The sequence below is a fragment of the Bidens hawaiensis genome, unplaced genomic scaffold, assembly GCF_021521415.1.
Source record: "Bidens hawaiensis isolate Kalapana, Puna unplaced genomic scaffold, B.hawaiensis_p1.1 tig00023627_1, whole genome shotgun sequence".
NCBI classification, from domain to species: Eukaryota; Viridiplantae; Streptophyta; class Magnoliopsida; order Asterales; family Asteraceae; genus Bidens; species Bidens hawaiensis.
The window spans coordinates 275,317-295,309 of record NW_027505035.1 but is presented as its reverse complement, the minus strand read 5'-3'; the positions used below and the strand labels follow the sequence as shown (position 1 = coordinate 295,309).

General features: G+C 34.6%; 1 protein-coding gene across 1 annotated transcript; it reads left to right on the top strand.

Moving 5' to 3' along the window:
- Window positions 1–8,311: 8,311 nt before the first annotated feature.
- LOC143610030 (uncharacterized) lies at window positions 8,312–8,908 on the top strand. Its single transcript, XM_077084624.1, has one exon. It carries the CDS (start codon window positions 8,312–8,314, stop codon window positions 8,906–8,908), a length of 597 nt encoding a protein of 198 aa, XP_076940739.1.
- The last annotated feature ends 11,085 nt before the right edge of the window (window positions 8,909–19,993 follow it).

Genomic DNA, 19,993 nt, shown 5'->3' with positions numbered 1-19,993 from the left:
GGGTATCGAACCATGTCTTCAATACCCTATTTCCGGGTATTCAAAAAACCCATTTTATGCGATTTGAATATTTTATTTTCGAGTATTAAAAAAACTTTTTTTCTACAGCTTTCTTATGTCAACGGGCTTGCTCAATTTTTTTTATCCTAACTCCAATTTTTTGCATACAAACTTCATAGTTCATTCAAACATATATAAGCAACTAAACAATAATATAAAAACATATATTTATGTGTTTTCGGTTGTTGTTGTTTGGTATATCAAAAGGTGTTGCACTATACAAGTATTTATATCGTATATATGCTCCAAAAATGATCCGTTGGAGAACGACTATAAATCTGTGGGTAGCCACACAACAAGTGCACAAACACTAATATCCGGGGATGCAAAAAACCCAGGTTTCGGGTATAACTAGAACCGGGTTTCGGGTATACCTTAAACCAGGTTTCGGGTATACCTTGAACCGGTTTCGGGTATTATCGGGTTTAGATCGGGTACGGGTTTCAACATTGAAAGTCATACCCTATCCATACCATACAGGTAGGGTCGGGTTCGGGTATTAAAAACCCGTGTTTAGAAAAACCGGTTCTAGGTTTTCTTTTCGGTCTGATTCCCGGGTTCGGGTTTTTTTTCACCTCTATATAAGATGGAGAGGTTTTTAAAATGAAGCATGAGGTAACCCTTTCCTGGTGGGTTAAGCACTTAAGCACTATTTTATAGTGAATGTGATTGGCCCAATCATAATATGCTAATCATTAATGGCCTCGAGCCCACTAATAACAAGGTACATGAAACCATAAAAATCAATCAAAGAAAAGGATAAATAAAACGAGAAGAAAGAATATAACCAAACAGATGGATCTAGAATACGTAAGGAGACTGAAATGAAATTCTTGGTAAAACATATAAGGAACTATATGGATAAGCAAACTTTGCCTTCGAGTCACCGAGCTACTAGATATAAGTTCCAAGAAAATTATTTTTCTTAAGAGGGTGTTGATATATATTACATACCATGTGGAATCTATAAATCAACTTTTTGGAGAATGTAATATAGCTTCCATAACATGGACTAAGGTGGTGAAGTGGCTAAATATAGATTTATCAGGTTTCAAAAGGCCAACTGAATTGATGCTTTGGGTGAATGCTCTACGGTTGAAGCCTATAATCAAACGGGTGAATGAAAGTTGAAACGATAGTTCCGTTTACATGGTGGGTAATATGGAGAGAAAAACAAGCTCATACTCCATAGCGACAATAAAGGGAAAGATCTGTTATTTGATTTTATTGTGAGCTATGCGTATTTGTAGTTTTCTAATAGAGGTAATAAGGTGTCTATTTCATGGTCGAGTGGCTGAAAACTCCTATGTTATTCTTTAATTTCTCATTTTCCGCCATGTCTAGTTCCTTGCTAGACGAGTGTGTTTAATAAAAATATCTTTATTTTGGAAAAAAAACAAGCAAACTAACAAATTTTAGACGGATTAAGTCAAATTCTAAACGTTACATTGAAATATCTTCAAATTTGTTCCCAAATGGCATTCTGATGGTAAGATGTTTCCTCTCAAACTTAGAGATCGAATGATCAGTTTTCGCAAGACACGTGTATAAGTGGTTTTGTTATAGGAGTATATTAAAAACAATTAAAAAGAATATATATCCATATTTTTCTTATGGATTAGACATAAATGTTCTTATTACACCAATAGAGAAAACAACTATCATAAATGGATATATAAACAAGTATTTCCAAACATAAACTTCTAAAGATTAGGTAGGGAGCAAAATCCTATCCATAAAAGACACTCGTCACTTTTAGTGAGATTACAAGTTAGGAATTTGGATACTCAATGTCGCTATTGCATAAATAATAATATTTTTTTTCTTATGCTTTTTAAACATATAAAATGAATAAATCTAAGTCTTTGTGGGCATAATTTGTTTCATTTACTTTATAGTAATAAATATAAATATATTCCATTTGAATTGTTCAATATTTCCTCAATGCGACGTTATTAAGCATATAATTTTCAAATTTGTAGTCTTGACAAAAAGAGGGGGAAATAAAAAGAAGACCGAAACTAAAATTGTTCGTCAAATATGAATTACTTTATATATTAAATCTAATGTTTCATCCAGCTTAGTACAAGGAGAGTCTATGGATATTTTATTATTGACTACACAATATTGGTGCTTATCGTTCGTTGGATGGCACAGTGACATATCTACAATAATTTGATCGGTGTTATTTTTCGAATATGTTTGACGAATCGGTATCACTTAAGCGTCCAAGACTTGATTAACACATATTAATAAATATAAAATATTGCATATAACACATAAAAAGGTTTGATCCGGACTCTTGAGGTTGAAACTAACAACATTAAATACGTTTACCTTACTGTTATGTCGGGTATCATTTTCTTTTATTAAAAAGAAAGTAAAATCATGAAAATGAATTGACTAATCTTATTTGTAACACCATATTAGACCATTTCAACACTTTGAATTAAAATAATGTGTGTGAATATCACTTTCAATAAAATTTATGTGTTTGTCATTTTCAAAAGTAATAAATACAAATATGTGTAAAGTAGGAGTGTGTAAAAGGGAATGAATTTTGATATTGTTTCTGTCAAAGAAAACGGTAGGATAACACTATTATTGATAAATTATAATACACTCTAGGGTAGATAGATCAGAAAAAATACATATATGAATTAAACAGACCAAGATGAAATAGAATTTACATAAGGGCTATATTTAATTTAGTATTTACAAACACATATTTTTGTTTTACGCTATATAATAATCGTAGCATATATAATGTCGTATAAAAAAATTATCTGTAAATGATAAAATAGTTTTTGTACATTATTAAACGGTGACAAGTTGGAGATGTTGTAGCGGTTTGAAACTAGGCCTGTTCACGAGCCGAGCCGAGCCCGAGCCAAGGCAAGCTCAAGCTCGGCTCGATAATCAATCGAGCTGGCTTGGCTCGAGCTCGAGCTCTTAATCGAGCTAAAAATTTGAGCTCAAGCTCGGCTCGGTTTTAATCGAGCCGAGCCCGAGCTCTTAATCGAGCTAAAAATTTGAGCTCAAGCTCGGCTCGGTTTTAATCGAGCCGAGCCCGAACTCTTAATCGAGCTAAAAATTTGAGCTCAAGCTCGGCTCGGTTTTAAATCGAGCCGGCTCGATTTGGCTTGAGTTTACCTGTAATAATAAAAATTATATGCAACCATCAAGCTAAACTAAATAAATATGACGTTAAGATCAACACCAACCAAATACAAACTAAATAAATACGTCTAATAACACCATCGAAAACAAAATATGTTCAACAAGTCTAAACCAAACCAAATACAAAATTAAGCAGAGAAGTATTATCTATGAGCGACGGCCGATGGCGGAGGTGAATATGAGCGGCTAGGGTTAGGGTGGAAAATGGAACGTATACTGATTATTGAGTGTGTGAACTATGAAGTCTCATCTCTCAGTTACTTAGTATATGAAATTATAAATATGAACTATGAAGTGAGAAAGGAAATTGGGCTGGATTAAAGGAATGCCCATGTGTTAAAATAATTGGGCTCGATAATTATATGCATGCATGTATATATATATATAATAAATTGAAATAAAACAGTTCGAGCCAATCGAGCGAGCTCAAGTCGAGCCGGGACTAGCTCAGGCTCGGCTCGTTTAGAAATCGAGTCGAGCTAGGCTCAGCTCGTTTACAATCGAGCCGATTTCGAGCGAGCTTTCTCCAAGCTTTTTTTGAGCGAGTTTCGAGCGAGCTTCGAGCCGTGAGCTTTTTGAACAGCCCTATTTGAAACTAAACCACAAATGTAGTTTGTAGTAAACATTTCTTTTAAATATATATCTAAGATCTAAGGTGATAAATTCGTATCTATTTATCGATCTAGCTGTAAGTTATTTGCAACTCTTAACTGTAAACGTATTTCCACTTGTTGATAAGTTATAGACTTATAGGTTAGTTTTTTTCGGTTACTCCAGTTTTGATTCGTTTTTTTTAATGCACAACCCTACCGGCCACCGCCGTGGATTCTGCTATGGTTCCTTAGGTGGCATCGGAATTCTGGTGACTGAAGTTTGGTGGTGGTCGGGGAAGACTGCCAGAAACTGATCTGTAAGAGAGAAGGTAGCCGGATAACGAAGACTAGGGTGGTTGTTGTTTAAGAGTTTTAACAAAACATTTTGTTTTGTCTCTGAGGTTTGCTCACAATTGTTTTTTTCTATCAAATAGTTAAGATAGAAGTATCCATGACTTAACGTGCCTCAGCCAGGCGCTCACATCGCCTATCATTAGTCACCCCTGCTAGTAATTGACAGTAGATATTACTACTCTTGGTCTCTTACATGCATGTCAACATTGATGATATCGATGGAGAAGAGATGAGATTGATTTCGACTTCATCTTTGAGGAAATGAAAACAATGCAAAGTGTAATGGAAAATACAATTAGAAGAGGAAATCACACTTATTGTTCCGTTATAACAAATGTATAATAAACATGTTTGCTTTGATTAGCTCCAAATTTTCTTTCAGATTTAACAATCTATTGTTGAAAATCTTCTTGTTTCTAGTTTTTTCAAACTACCATTTCCTTTGTTTAGCTTATCATCCCACATGGTTGTGCTAAAAATATATCTATAATATATATAAACGAAGACATAAAATCCTATGTGTCGTGATGCGGTCGTTTTCCCTTTTTTTTGAGTCACCAGATTTGCTTGATTTTTAAATGGAGACTTCTCATGCATTTAACCCGAATTTATGGTTATGGGTCTTACCAAACCCAGATATTCCTTAAACGAGTTATAACATCTTATTAAATTAAAAATTATTCTCACCAAATTATTGATGTAAAAATCCTAGAAAATAGGATATAATAAAAATTGATATCTTATTTATTTTAAAAAAGATATATATATTATTTAAATTAAAAAACCAATTTGATAGTAAAAAAAATAAATGGGCCTTGGGTCTCATCAAACCATAAGTATATTATTAACTTTCATAAATATTATTTATAATTAAAAAAACCAATTTTATTGTAAAAAAAATAAACGGGTCTTGGGTCTCATCAAAACCATATATTTTTTAAACCGGATTATAACATCTCATTTATTTGTAAAACAATTTATCATCAAACCATAAGTAAACACTTTCATACAATAAAAAAAATATGAATTCAAAAAATAAATAAATATTAGAACAAACAATATAAAACAACCCCCGTAATACGGGAGATGAAAACTAGTATATAAATATAAAAGGATTTAGAAACAAATTTAAATCAAGCAATCTTACTTCATACGCTAAGAGTAGAAAATGTCATTTACAAAAAAGGTTCCAACCCAAGATTTATAAAGCCTTTCAAATTTAACAGGCCTAATTCATTTGCTTTCTTAGATTGTGTAGAATATCTTGATTAGTGAAAATGAAAAATTATGTATTGTAGTTTGTATATTTACAAATATGTAATGCTACTAAACATCACTTCATTAAAATTTTAAACTTCACCTTATCAGATTCTGTTCAGTTTATAAGATAACAAGTTATTAATATAATTTTCATATTAAAATGTATTTTTGACAAAGAAATAACACACTAAAGTTGTCCTCTATGGAGAGGCAACATAGCATGCCCACATTATTGCTACGTAGGAAACGGGGCTTTGAGGCTTCTCTCTATAACGTCCATTGTGGTTTGTCGCCTCTTTATTGCCTACACATATATGTATGTGTATGAGAGAAAGAGAAAGTGAAAGAGAGAGAGATGCAGCCCCCCCCCCCCCAATCGCCCCTTCTTCAAAATACACCCCCCTCCCTCAACAATCGACCCTCACTGGTTTTCCTCCCTAATGTTGCCCCCCAAATGGCCCCTCAAGACGCCCACACCCACAATAGATAGACTAATAGTATGATCTATGCATTTGTGTATATAAACTATGAGACAAAGTTCATACGATAACACAATCTTGTGACTAAGTAAAACGTTAATAGTATTTCGAAGTTCATACGATAACACAATCTTGTTTTGTTTGAAGTATGCATAAAAGTTTTAGTATCACAATTGTGTTCTCCAACCCATAACCTTTTTCATGCTATTTCGCATTGCTTTGCCTATGTCCAATTATATATGATACTAATAATTAAAATTACAAAACAAATAGGAAACATATGTAACTAGAAAATATAACTAACTATGACTCACTTGTCAATACTGGTCCCTTAAATTCACTGACTTATGACTTAGAGTCCGAAATTACGTCCAACGTTAATTGGATCCAAATCAACCCAAAACTCTAATATATGAAATTCCAAAAACGTACCCCTAAATCAAATGCTAATCTTAATTACCTTCTTCAGCTAATGAGCTTTAACTCAACTTACACTGGAAGAAAAATGTGGAGACGGCAATGTTAAACTAGAGAGCGTTTCACAAGTGATAATCAAACCGTAAACGAGAACACGTAACCGCAGTTGTTTAACCCTTCTACACGAACAGAAAGAATATAAACAAATTCCCTTTTGGTTGCAAGCTACTGTTGATTGGCCAAACTTATAAGTCAACACACAAACTATAATTTAACGAACAAAAAGAAAGTTTACTGAACTTGAGGAAAAGAACCAATAACAAACAAAAGGCAATGGGGTTTATATAATACCCATACACAAGACTCCTGATATAAACGATATACTAAATGTTTAAAGATAATGATAATAATTAATTTAATTATTATCTTGATCTCCTCCAAGCCACCCCATGAGACCAAAACCGAACCGCCCTTATCCACAAATGTTGAACACATTTAACAGGCAATTTCTCAAGTTTGAATCTGATACCTTTGGGATTTATTGCAGTGAGCTTTCGGGTAGTGAGATTTCCCTAGAACATGAGATGACAGACTAAGGTTGTGTTTATTTTTGCTTCAAACGTCTGCAATAGGCTTATGCCTGCAGTCGTGCATACATAAGCCTCTGAAGATTGTTTGTTTAATAAAAAAATATCTGAAAACTGTTTTTATGGTCTTAAGAAATAAGCTAATATCCATCATCTTCACACTTTTTAACAACCTTACAACACCCAATGTCCAACACCACCACCACCCTCCGTGCGCCACCACCACCACCCACCGTCCGCCACCCCACCACCACCCACCGTCCGCCACAACCAGTGTCCACTACCACCACCCACCGCCAATGTCCATCACCACCACCACCACCCACCGTCGGCCACCACTACCGTCCACTACCACCGTCTACCACAACCGTCCATCACCGTCACTGTTCACCGCATACCACAATTATCTACCGCCGATCGTCCACCACCACTCACTTCCATAGCTCGTACACCACCACCAATTGTTTTAGCAGCCTACAGACGTCAAATGACTTCTATCTACTGTGACATGTATGATATGTAACTAATTTTCAACTTATGTAGACGATATCTAGTTTATAAAACAAACAGTTGCACACATCCAGACCATATCTTCAGTTGCGGACATGAAATCAGATTCTAAACAGTTTTTGTTTTTCAAAAACAAAAAACACCAAAAACTATCCAACACTGTCTACGATCGTGAGTGTATGAATTAGGGGGGAGGGGTGGTGGAAATCTTATCACACACCCCACCCAATCAAATTATGCCACGTCACCAACCCCAAACCCATCACATTTTGATGGAATTTGGTAGGGGTGGTGTGGTGTAATAGGTTTTGGTATATATACATACATACATATATATATATATACATACATACATATATATATATATATATATATATATATATGTTTTTGTGTGAGTGAGAGGAGTGTATTTGGGGTGTATATATATATATATAGAGAGTTCCATAACTCAAACCCATCACTTGCGTGATGGCTATCACGCAACCATACCCATCACGCTTGAAGAAAGGACCGGCGGCGGTGTTCAATTACCCATCAAGCGTGATGGGTGGCTTATCATGCACCGCCCCATCCCCTCTTAGCTAGGTTACCATGAATTATCCGACCTACCTATCTTATAATTAAAAAAAAAAGTATTTTCATTTTTTGTTAAAATCTACATAGCTGCCTAACCTCTATAGCTTGGTCCAACGACCAGTGTACAAAATTAGACCCATATCATATCAACCATAGTTTGTTTGTTGATTAATCTGAACCTAACCCAACCATGGTTAGATCCACACCACTTCTCTTTTAAGTTTTAAACACCCCACCCACTAACAAACTCAGTAATTCCTAGAGAGAGAATAACCAAAATCCGTTACAGTGACTCATGGCGTGTTACGTCGACGAAGACCAAGTCTGGAAATGTCCAAACCACCCATCATCCAAACGCCGACGGACCGGCATCTGTCCGTCCTGTCTCCGAGACCGCCTCATCACACTCTGTCCGGAATGCGCCAACACTCGTCCGTGCGCATGTACTCCCTCCGATTCAACATCCACCTCTTCATCCTCATCCTCCTCCTTCCAATACTCTCGCGCCGGTAGCCTCCGCCACGCTGAATTCGGACGCATGTCCAATCTAATCGAAAACGAACCGGCCTTTCGGAAATCAAGATCTGTCTCGTTTCCGTTCCTCCGATCGATATCAAAATCAAAACACGCGTTCTCCGGCGGCGGTGATCAAAGCACTCTTCCACTGCCACGTGTCAGCCGGAGTAAAATTAGCTTCTGGTCGGTTTTTAAGCTGAGTAAAACGAAAAAGTGTGATTTACATTATGACGAGTCGAGTAATAAGAGTGAGTATTCGAGTCCGGCGAGTGTTAAGCGTAGGGGATGGTATATTCCGAGTCCGATGAAGGCGTTTATGCATTCAAAGACGACGAAGCTGCATATACATGAACGATCGCCTATGCATAGAGGTTGACTGTTTTAGAGCCGATTGGTAGCCTCTTAACAATCATTAAATAGTATTTCTTAATGATTGTTAAAAACTACTAAACGATGTCTTAATTTTTCGACGGTTATTTTAGGTAAATGGAAAATAAAATGATATTTTGTATATGTTTTTAGATTTTTGGTGATAGAAGGCAAAATAATGTTTTTAGTTTTTATTTTATTTTGGTTGCTTAGATATAAATAAATCTTAGTTGTTACTTGATGTTTAAAAAGTGAATGGTACGATTGTGTAACGTGGTTGTTACTTATTGTTTGGTTTCTTTAATGGAATCTTTGCACATCTTGGGATATTTGTTTATAATTATTAGTGTGTGTATATTTTGAGTATTTGTTGGTTTGTTTAGAGGGATGTTATATTTGTACTGTTGTATAACACTTGTGTGTTATCATCATTTTTCATATTATCATACACTAATCATACAAGTCGTATAGTTCGTATGTTACTCGTATAGTTGATGTTTAAATGGGTGAAAGGATATGTGAATTACCAAAGCTTTTATTTATTTTGATTTGTAATGTTAGTGTTTTTATTATTATTATTATTATTATATATGGGATATATATATATATATATACTAGTCGAGTGCTTGCACGATGTAGCGGGAATAACATTTTAAGTTAAGGTTGTTGGTGAGCCAAGGCTAGCTTGACTCGAACTTTACATCAAGCCGACTCAGCTCAGCTCTAAACTAAAGCTGAAATCTTAAAGTCGAGATTGTCTTGATTATTTTGATATTTATATAACTTGAGTATTATTAATTATATTTTTGTAAAACATATAAATGAATATAAAAAAAGAATAAAGTTGAGTAATTTGGATATACACGAGGGGTCAAAGTTGGACATTAAATAGTATAAAATTTAATAAGTGAATTTTTTTTAATTGTAACAAGTTTATTTATATTTGTTATCAAATAGATAAATGGTTAGATATGTAACTAATGAGATGAAAATGTAACCATTTATGTTTAAAAAGCTTGTACATTCATGTATATATTTATGCATTAATAACTTGTACATTTCAAACCGTTCATCTGATTAGAAAAAAAATTATATTGGAACGTAGACAAAAATAAGCCCGTTTAAAAAGGTATGCTCGGATTTTTTTAAATCATATTTTTGTAAAACATATTTGATTAAAATAAAAAAAGTATAAAGTTGAGTTAAAAGTGGGTAAACATGAATGGTCAAAGTTGTAAGTAGTTCTTGAATTACAAAATTTGAGTAAAGTTGGGGTACCATAATTGTACTTATATTTGTTAAAACTAAATGAACGTGGGTTAATTGTGTTGAAAAGACTACTTTACCCCTTTGTGTGCATGTACCATATGCATTAAAACTTGTAAATTACTTAAAAACTTGCGTCTTAATTTACCCCTATTTGATGTATTATATATAGTAAAGATATATACACACACACGAGGCTACAACAACATTAAACTCTAAAATAAAATTCATCATTTGCTAACTAGGTCTCACATGACGTAAGTCCCCAATTTTATAATCCGTTCACTATGCATGTCCTAAGAGCTTAAAGATGTTAAAACCGGAGAAATTTAAAATGTGTGCTTATTTTGACTATGATTAGAGTAATAAATAGTGAATAGAAAAGGATGGTTTGTTGGTGGGGAAGTGACATAGGATCTAAGAATGATCAAGACTTTCGAGAGGAGGCTAATGCTAAAAGGCTATATAAAGATCTGGATTCTGTGTCTATTAAAATGTGTAGTTTGTATTTATTATGTTTTAAGTATTCTTTAATCATTTAAAGCTTATGTTTCAATTTATGTTGAATATTAGTTTTTTTTAGTAGAAATTTATTAAAGTATAGCAAAGGTATAATGGAGCGATAAGATCAAAAGTTTTCTATAATAAATTTAGAAAATTTGGTGTGTGAGATAGTGTTATATTGAAAATTTTGATGTAAACTAAATAACTAATAAAATAAGTGGTGGTAGAACAAACATTTACACCAATTTGGTGTGTTGGTTGAAGAATGTTCACCTCCAAATATACTTTTTTCTAATGTTTTGACTTTCATATTAACATTATCTTTCAATCCTAAGCACCCGCTAAAATAACTGGTGGTAAAAGAAAGAGGGGTGATAACTCAATGGCTAATGATGCTTTTTCTTTAGCTTACCTGGAATACAAAGAATCAATAGATTTTCAAATTTCAGATAAAGTTGCTAGTTAACCAACATGGTGTATGATGTCGTCTTACATCTGTATGGGTGAGTAAAGGCAAGTGTCGACTACAAAAAATGGTGAACATTAAATTTAAATGTTTGTTGTTGGTTGTTGGTAAGGGCGAGCAAACGGGTTATCCACAATATCCGACCCGGGCTCTGTTAATAATATTGTTAGGCCTGTAAATGAACCGAACGTTCGGTGAATTGTTCGTGAATCGTTCGGCGGAAAGTTCGTTTATGTTCGTTTATTTATTAAACGAACGAACACGAACAAAAAATTTGTGTTCGTTTAATTAAACGAATGAACATGAACACATGTTCCGTTCGTTCATTTATGTTCATGAACGTTCGTTTACTTATTTGTGTTCGTATATGTATTAATATAAAATAATTAATTATTATCTGGATGACTCATCTAATTAAAGGTTTTATATTTTTTTTTAATTTGTGTTCATTGAAGTGTTTTCATTTATGTTCGTTTATCTTTGTTCAGTTATGTTCCCTTAGATAAGATTATAAACAAATGAATTTAAACTAACACAAATGTTCTTATTTTTAAATAAACGAAAAGGAACATAAATATTTGCTCGATTAAGAGTTCTTACTCGTTTAAAGTTAAATGAACGAACACGAATATGCCCTTGTTTGTGTTTGTTCGATTCGTTTACATGCTTTCATTATTCACATTGATGAAAACGTCGGTCTCAGTCTCTAGGCTCTGTTGATTTTATTTGTGTTCGCTTGTGTTAGTGAACCGTTCGTGAACACATTCATTTCCTTAATGAACGAACATGAACATAAAATCTCGTTCAGTAAGTGTTCGTGAACACATTATTTCCTTAACGAACAGACACAAACAAGACCTTGTTTGTGTTCGGTCGGTACATTTACAACCCTAAATATTATCTAATTGATTTGGGTTTTACTTGTCATACCTCACCCGGACCTGACTCGTACCAGAGAACCAAGCTTATTACAGTATAACTCGTTCTGATTTGTTTGGTTTCAGAGGTTTAATCCTGGTTAGGCACACCACTGGTTGTTGGTTGTAGCCTGTTTTGAACTTTTGATTACTTTTTAGGCTTCTGGCTAGATGTTCATTAATATTTTATTGTTTTATAAAATTTGACCTTTATAAAAAAATTGAACATTTTTTTCCAACTAAAAAGAGATAATACCGGAACACAATAAAGAAATATAAAGCTATCATGAAATAGTTATTATACTAAGATAATAATCTATTATTAAAATAAAACAGGGATACCTTGATTAATCCCAATAAATATATATTTAACTATAATTTTTGTCATGGGTATATGTAAATTGCAAGTTACTAGAGATATATTCTTAACTATGTCATTGAATATTTAATACCACTTCCGATCTTTAAATAGAATTATTTCAGCCTTTGAGGCATGTGGTGGACCGAAGAAAATACGGTTATTCTTCTGATTAAATAACATGTGGTTGATGGTTAAAATTTAAGATTTTATGGTTTTAGGTTTGAAACCCGACTCAATGACATTTTCCCATAGCAAAGGGTTTCCACCTTAAAGATGTTTCCGGGTGAGATAGACCTGAAAGGTCAAAATCATTATAGACATTTCACATCCTATTTTAAAAATACTTATTTGGGTACTTGGGATGGTTTTGAATTCATTTCAAAAAGAGGAAAAAAAGAGGTTTCTATGTGAAATACGTAGTTTTTGTTTCTTTTAAGTAGATAACAATTAGCACAGATATTTGTGTGTGATTAATATATTTTTAAACATTAAGAAAAGAAAGTAGATTACATAGATATTTGCGTGTTATTAATTTAATTTTTTTTAAAAAAAGAACATGACCTTATTTGGAAAAATTCTATAAAAGTCTATAATTTAGTGTGTGTTGTTTTCTTTTCCTTTCACGATCTCACAACAATTTAGTTTTTTACTTTTATTTGTTTGTTTATTTTTTTAAGGTTTATTGGATTTTAATAATTCTTATTAACCGATATTGGCCTATAATAATCTCAGGTTAGTTTATCGCCACTGCCGGTTTCAAATTAAAAAAAGTTGCCCCCAAGGGTCCCTATTAAAAAGGACTTTACGGTTTTATATATTTTTCCCGAATTTCAAACTAATATTTTTTTAGGACATATATACAAGTGTTTACTTCATGTGAATGAAATCAAAATTGTGAACGTCAGAACCTATAAAATTCCTTGTGATGAGCGGTTCTTTTGATTAGGGCATAAACAGACTGTTTTTTTAAAATTTAACAAACCCGAAACCAGTAGAATGATTTCTATAAATATACTAATCGTTTTAAAGATTTGTTATAACGCTGGTAGCAATCGCACAAATAAATCAATCCGCTTGGTAAATCAATGGCAATATATAAACTTATGACTATTAAAAACAAACAAATAAGATAAAATGACACATTTTGGAAAAAAAATAAATATATTACACTTGTTTTCTTTTCTTTAAAATTGTGACATATATTGCTAAAGATATTAGATAGTACAAAGTCTAGTTTCATATATGTTTCAACCAAATTGCTAAACTTTTAATTACATATTTAGCAACTTTAACACTAAAGCAATATCGGGTTTGCTGCTAGGCATGCCGTGCTAAAGGCAGAAGCAGGAAAAATTGCTAAGCACGAGAAGGCGTGTGTGGAGAATCAACACGCCTTCATTCCTTTTGTTTTTGACACATTTGGGTCTCTTGCCCCCGATGCTGCTACGTTTATGAAAAGAGTTCAGCGGGTCGTGCACAGTAACTCATCGACGCCTAAGAACGATAACTTTGTTTTCAGTAGGATCGGTTTTGCCATTCAAAAGGGGATGGTGGCGCAGCTTGTTGCCTGCTTACCTGCCTCTTTATTGTAATTGGATCCTTTTTTTTTTAATATTATGATGTAATCACTAGGGAAAAAACACGTTTCTAAAAAAAAGTGTATATTATGATAATGAAAACAATAATTTGTAACATGTTTGAGAACGTCATAGATCTACATGCTATAAGCCTATTAATATGACCAAAACAATAAAGTCTATCAAATCAAAGAAATTTTGCATAATCAAGCAAAGGTCTTTTAAGATATATTTGACAGATTGTAAAGCAAATTCAACTCTATTAAGTATTGCGTAAGTTGATGTAACCGAATGTTTTATATAATATGGTTTAATGCTTCGTTAACTTTGTTAAGTAAACAAAATCGTCTTCCTTTAGGGTACGACGTTACTCGTTTATGCTTTGTATAAGCCGCATTGTCTTCTTTCAAGACGACATTACTCGTATATATTTCCTTTATATAGTGATGTTATTCATTTAAATACGCAAAAATGTTTATTATACTTCATAACTCGTAAGTGCCCATAAGTAATCATTTGGAACTCGTATATGAATGTGTAAAATTCATTCATTCATTCATTCATCTACGTGGGTGGTTCAGACACTAGAGAAAAGAAAGCAAAGGACATCGAGAATCTTTCTGAAACGTCACCAATTAATAGTGTAAATAATTGTTCTCACCATCTTATTTCGGTACAATTTATTGTACTATTTCATCTAAGATTAAAGGGTTAGATGAGAAGATTTTGTGACATTTTATAGAGCTTACTCTTGTTCTTGTAGTGTTCATTATGTGAACATAATATGCGTGGTAAATACCTTAATATGCGATGTTTTAATATGATTTATTTAATACGTTAACAAGTAATATTTACATATTTGTATGGTATTTAAAGGGCATGCTTATTATTATTATTATTATACAAAAGATAAACAAGAAATGATATAGCATGCTAATTTGTCTAAAAGGGTCGTACACTCATACAAGCCTCATGCAAGTTCCAAGTATGATGTGGAATTATATATGTTTAATTATTTGTATTTGCTTGTAGGTATTTTGAATAGAGAGTACTAAGTGAATGAAAAAAAATATTCAACTCTACTCTTTAACGACAGAGCAAGGGACTTAAGAAGTTTAGGACGAAATGCCTATGTAAATTAAAATTGATATTTCTTATGGGACATAGCCTAACAAATTAACAAATAGAATACAAGATAATCGTCATAGCTTTCCTTGAAAGACTTGTACTTTTCAAGGAAAAGAATATGTGTTTTAACTATTTAAAACAACATACTAATATCACATGTTAGGCTACGTGTAATGGGTGGAAATTTTGGGCGACAATTGGGGTTTGGGGGCAAGAACACCGCGTCAGTGGGCGACGAGAATTTGTCGCCGGCTGGAGAGAAGGTGATGATGATGTGGTGATCGATGATTGGAAGGTGGGGCGATTTTTGGGCGAGAACACCCCCCCCCCCTCGGGGGTGGCTAAATGTCATTTTTGTCACGTGTCAAAAAACGCCCATTTTGTAGTCCATCCACTATACATAGCCTTAGAGAAAACCGTATTAAAACATTCAAGGTTTTAGTTATACTGATGAATAATGAACTTTAAAGGAGAGAAATGAAAGAAAAACTAAGGATAGCTAAAAAATGGGTGTTCTTGAGTTTTTTTTAGGATGGAAAGGAAAGGAGTATGAGAAGTTATGAGGGATTAAATTAATGTATTTTTTCAATAAGTTATCCTCTAAAAAATGAGATGATTACTAAGGATAACTATTTTTTAACATAGTTATCCTTTTCTTTCCTCTAATTTTCTTCTAACTTAATAACACACCTAATTAAAAATTTTTTCCTTCCCTTCCATTCATTTTCTTATCCTTCTCTCTCCTTTCCTTGGTTAAAAAACTCAAGAACAAGACGTAAGGGTAAGCATGAAATCCGAAACATTAGGACACATATAAGGTATGAGACCTTTTTTTAAAAAAAAAAAAATCGTTGGCATGGAACAAATATGGTATTAAGTGATATACGAAACAATCAAACAAAAATACCCGAACCCAACCTTTGACATTTTTCTAATTAAATTATTTCCTTTTTCTCTGGTAATATTGTCATCCACTAACACCTTTCCTTTCTATATTTCTAATATATTCGGTAACATATTTACATAAAACCTGTAAATTTAACAAACTAATGTGCATATTTGATACCTTACATCTAAGGAACATAGTTTTACAATCCGTTTGGAACTGAAATCCTTGAGCTCCATATCTTTGAGCCGTATGTACTTGAACTATGAGACATGAGCTGGAAAGATTGCCCGTTTTGACCGAGTTGGCTAGGAGAAATATAGATGTGAATTCCGTTTTGTGCCCAGTTTGTGGGAATTTGGAGGAAACAGTTGAGCATTGTTTCGTTACATAGCTCAATTAGTTTGGCAAGCGATATCTTTTGTGGTGTATGTTTCCAAGGAAGAAGGCAAAGATATTTCATGCTATATGCCTTTTTTCGATATGGTAATTTATGGAAAGCAAGAAAAGACATGGTTTTTAGTGGTAAGATGGTCTCAGTGCCTCGTCGGTAAATTTGACAGGAGACTTTAAAGCTCTTAACCATATTTGGGTTAAGGTGTAAGTGGTGCTTTGATTTTTTTGGATTGGCTTGTAACTAGATCCTTGTTTTCACATATATTTGATGTAATGTGGTTGTTACAATAATAAAACTCCTTAGTTGGTCGTTAGGAAAATACATATAAAAAAAAGTAAAAAATATTTCATTTTAGAATAAAACCCCAAAAATATATTAGTTGTGTGTAACATTGAAAAGGATGCCTCATTGTTTCGTAAGTTTCTGAGAGGAAAGGGACCACGGCAAACGATGTGAATGTTAGCAGAAAACAAAATGAATAGGGTGTGTGGGCCCCATCAGAACGTGTACACCAGCCGCCGTGTAGGGCCATCACGTGATCAGACCGCACACACGTGAACACGTCGTCTACCCTTTCGTCCAATCGAATGTTTATATCCTCAATTCCTCAACACTTCACGAGTTCACCCTCCCCAATCAATTCATCTTTAATTATTTCTCTCTTTTTCACCCCTTCTTTTCACTAATTACAACAAACGTCCTTCCAACTATTTTTTTAACAAACAACAAACATAGAATGCCCAGGTATTTCGTACGGGTTAACCAAATTGCAAGAGACCATCACTAGCTGACCCAATCCAGCCGAACAGAGCCACCCATGCCCCCTCCCAATTATTGTAAGTGAGGTTTGAACTTGGGTCTCCCGTCTCCATTAAAAAACAAATATATCCTACCACTAAACTACATTTAATATCCAATCTTTTAAAGTAATTACAACATTTGTTTTAATAAAATAATATAATATTGATTATTATTTCAGCTATTTCCTTGATATTAGGGGAGGGGGTGGTTCCATTTTCCTCACACACCACACCCAATGGTGGTGTGCCACATCACCTGTCACACCCCCATCTTAGGTCTAGGAGTGCGACTCGACAGTTGGTATCACATTTGTATATAAATCAGAGTTACGGGTTATTAGCGGAAGACTTTATAAAACATGTGGATTAAAAGTTAAATATTTACATTACAAAAGACGAGACGAGAGTCTCGTTTGGATTTACTTGTTTATAAGTTTAACAAAATCATCATATTTTAATATTCAACAAAATATCCTAGCCATCGGATTCTTGAGCCTTCGTTCTTCAAGCTCTATTCTTGGTTACCTGCAAAATGTTATAAAAATACGTCAGCAAACATTTGCTGGTGAATATGCTGAAGCAAAAATATTTTCTTTTACCTTGTTACCCCTCGAGGGTTACCCAAGCCTCGGCCCATCTTGGCTTAGGAATAACAAAGTTAAAACAACATCATTATAAACTCGAGTCTCTACACTAGGTCACCCCAGCAAAACACCCCAGCGTTTCGATTTACTTAGGTACCATAAATATACACAAGGTCATTCTCACTCGAACATACTTTGGTTCGGCCCATCGTGGCCGGAGGTCGTGACCAGACGTGGTGCGATGTGCCCACCGCATTTAACCACATATGTAAGGATCCAGACAAACGTATACTACAGCCTGAGGGCTAGGCTTTTACTCTTATTCATAATGTTTTTAGAGACACTTGGTCTAATGTAAAGTTTGACACATAGCACATTTGTTTGAAAACAAGTTTATAAAAGTGGGGCGTATTCACCTTTTCAAGTGGGATCGGCTTCTAACACCGTTCATGAGTCTTTCTCTTGCTATCTCGCACCTATAGTACGAGAATAACTTTTATCAGTCGGATATACAATCCGGCTTAAGACATTTAGTCTTATTTATCTCGATGAACCTTTAGTTCAATACTCTTTTACTTTTAAAACCTTTAGTTTATTATAAAAACCCGACGTTTCTTCTTCTCTAAGAAACATATTCTTTTTCTTTTATTATTTAAGAATACTCTTTAAACTTAAATAATAATAATAACAAAGAATTATATATATATATATATATATATATATATATATCATACACACACATATATATATATATGTATATACTTTTTATTTCTCTTTCTATTATTTTCTTTGTTATTTGTTTTCTTTTTATAATCATCGAGTATAATTCCAACTTAGGGCATTAAGCCTTTATAATATTTGATTATTTTAGTCAGGCATTACACTTACCTTACTCGGCTTATAAATCTCTAGACACTAGAGCAGCACTTCTACGCCGCTTGGTCTTTTCAACACTCGCCTTGATCGCCACTTCACTTCGGCACGCTTCTCGAGGCACCAACACTTCACGGCACGTACTTCGAAGTGATTGTCGGGACGTCGGTACAAGATCACCTTCTTAATATACTCGTCGTCGGAAAATGGTACGCTTATCGAGGTAGGGCATGGAAAACGAGAATTTGGGCACGCTTATCGAAATGGATCGAATGCACGATTTTCGAGGTGTAGTGAGAGAGTAGAGAGAAGATTGTATGTGAAATTTTGGTGTGAAATTGTGAAGACCCGAGGCTGCTATTTATAGGCCTTTTCTGGGATCCCATCGCGGTACGCGATGGGTCCCTGGACAGGCTTAACGCGTAGCGCGATATAGGCCGTCTGTGTCACCACGTAGACCTGCCACGTGGCGACACATGGCGGACGTGGTGACATGTTGCGGCAGACGGTGCAACCGTGTGCCACGTGGCACACGTGTCACAACCTGTCAGACCACGTCATCGTTTATCCCGATGACGTTGGTTCAACAGTGATCGCGTATCGCCATTGACCCCTTCCAGAAGCTTTGACCAAGCCCCATCGCGGTAGCGATGGGCTTGTATTTTGTCCCGTCGCGTATCGCGAGAGGACAAGAAAACGGAATTTACATTTTAGTCCCTGGAGTTTGGATTTTGGAAGATTCGGTCCCTTAACTTTAAAAGGTTGACATTTTTGGCTCAAAATTTCCGTGATTTTACATCACCAAGTCCAATCCATCACATTTGATGGAATTTGGTAGGGGTGGTGGTGTGGTGTGGTGTGATAGATACATATCCCAATCTATTTCTCTTACATAAACTCAACCAAACACACACCATCAAAATCTAGCAAAAGCTACCGGCAACAACCACCGTATCAACAACAACGACAAAAGCCACCGGATCCTCCCATACACACCCGTAACAACAACAACAAAAGCCACCAGATCCTCCCAAAACCCACATACCCACACGTATCAACAACAACAAAAGCCACCGGCAACAACGACAACAGCTGCGGCGCCCGCCCGAACCCTTAAACGTCACCGAAAACAATGGCAACAGCTGCGGCGCCACCGGAAATACCTTATTTTGAGTTGGATCTGGTTCTTGGTTGTTTACAGTCTTCCGCCCGACAGTCGCCGCTGATCAGAATGTGCTACTGTGTCAACGGCGGCGCTAATTGCTCACCGGAAAACTAATTGCTCACCGGAAAACGACTCTCCTATCGGAATGTTGCTGTCTGATGACCGTCG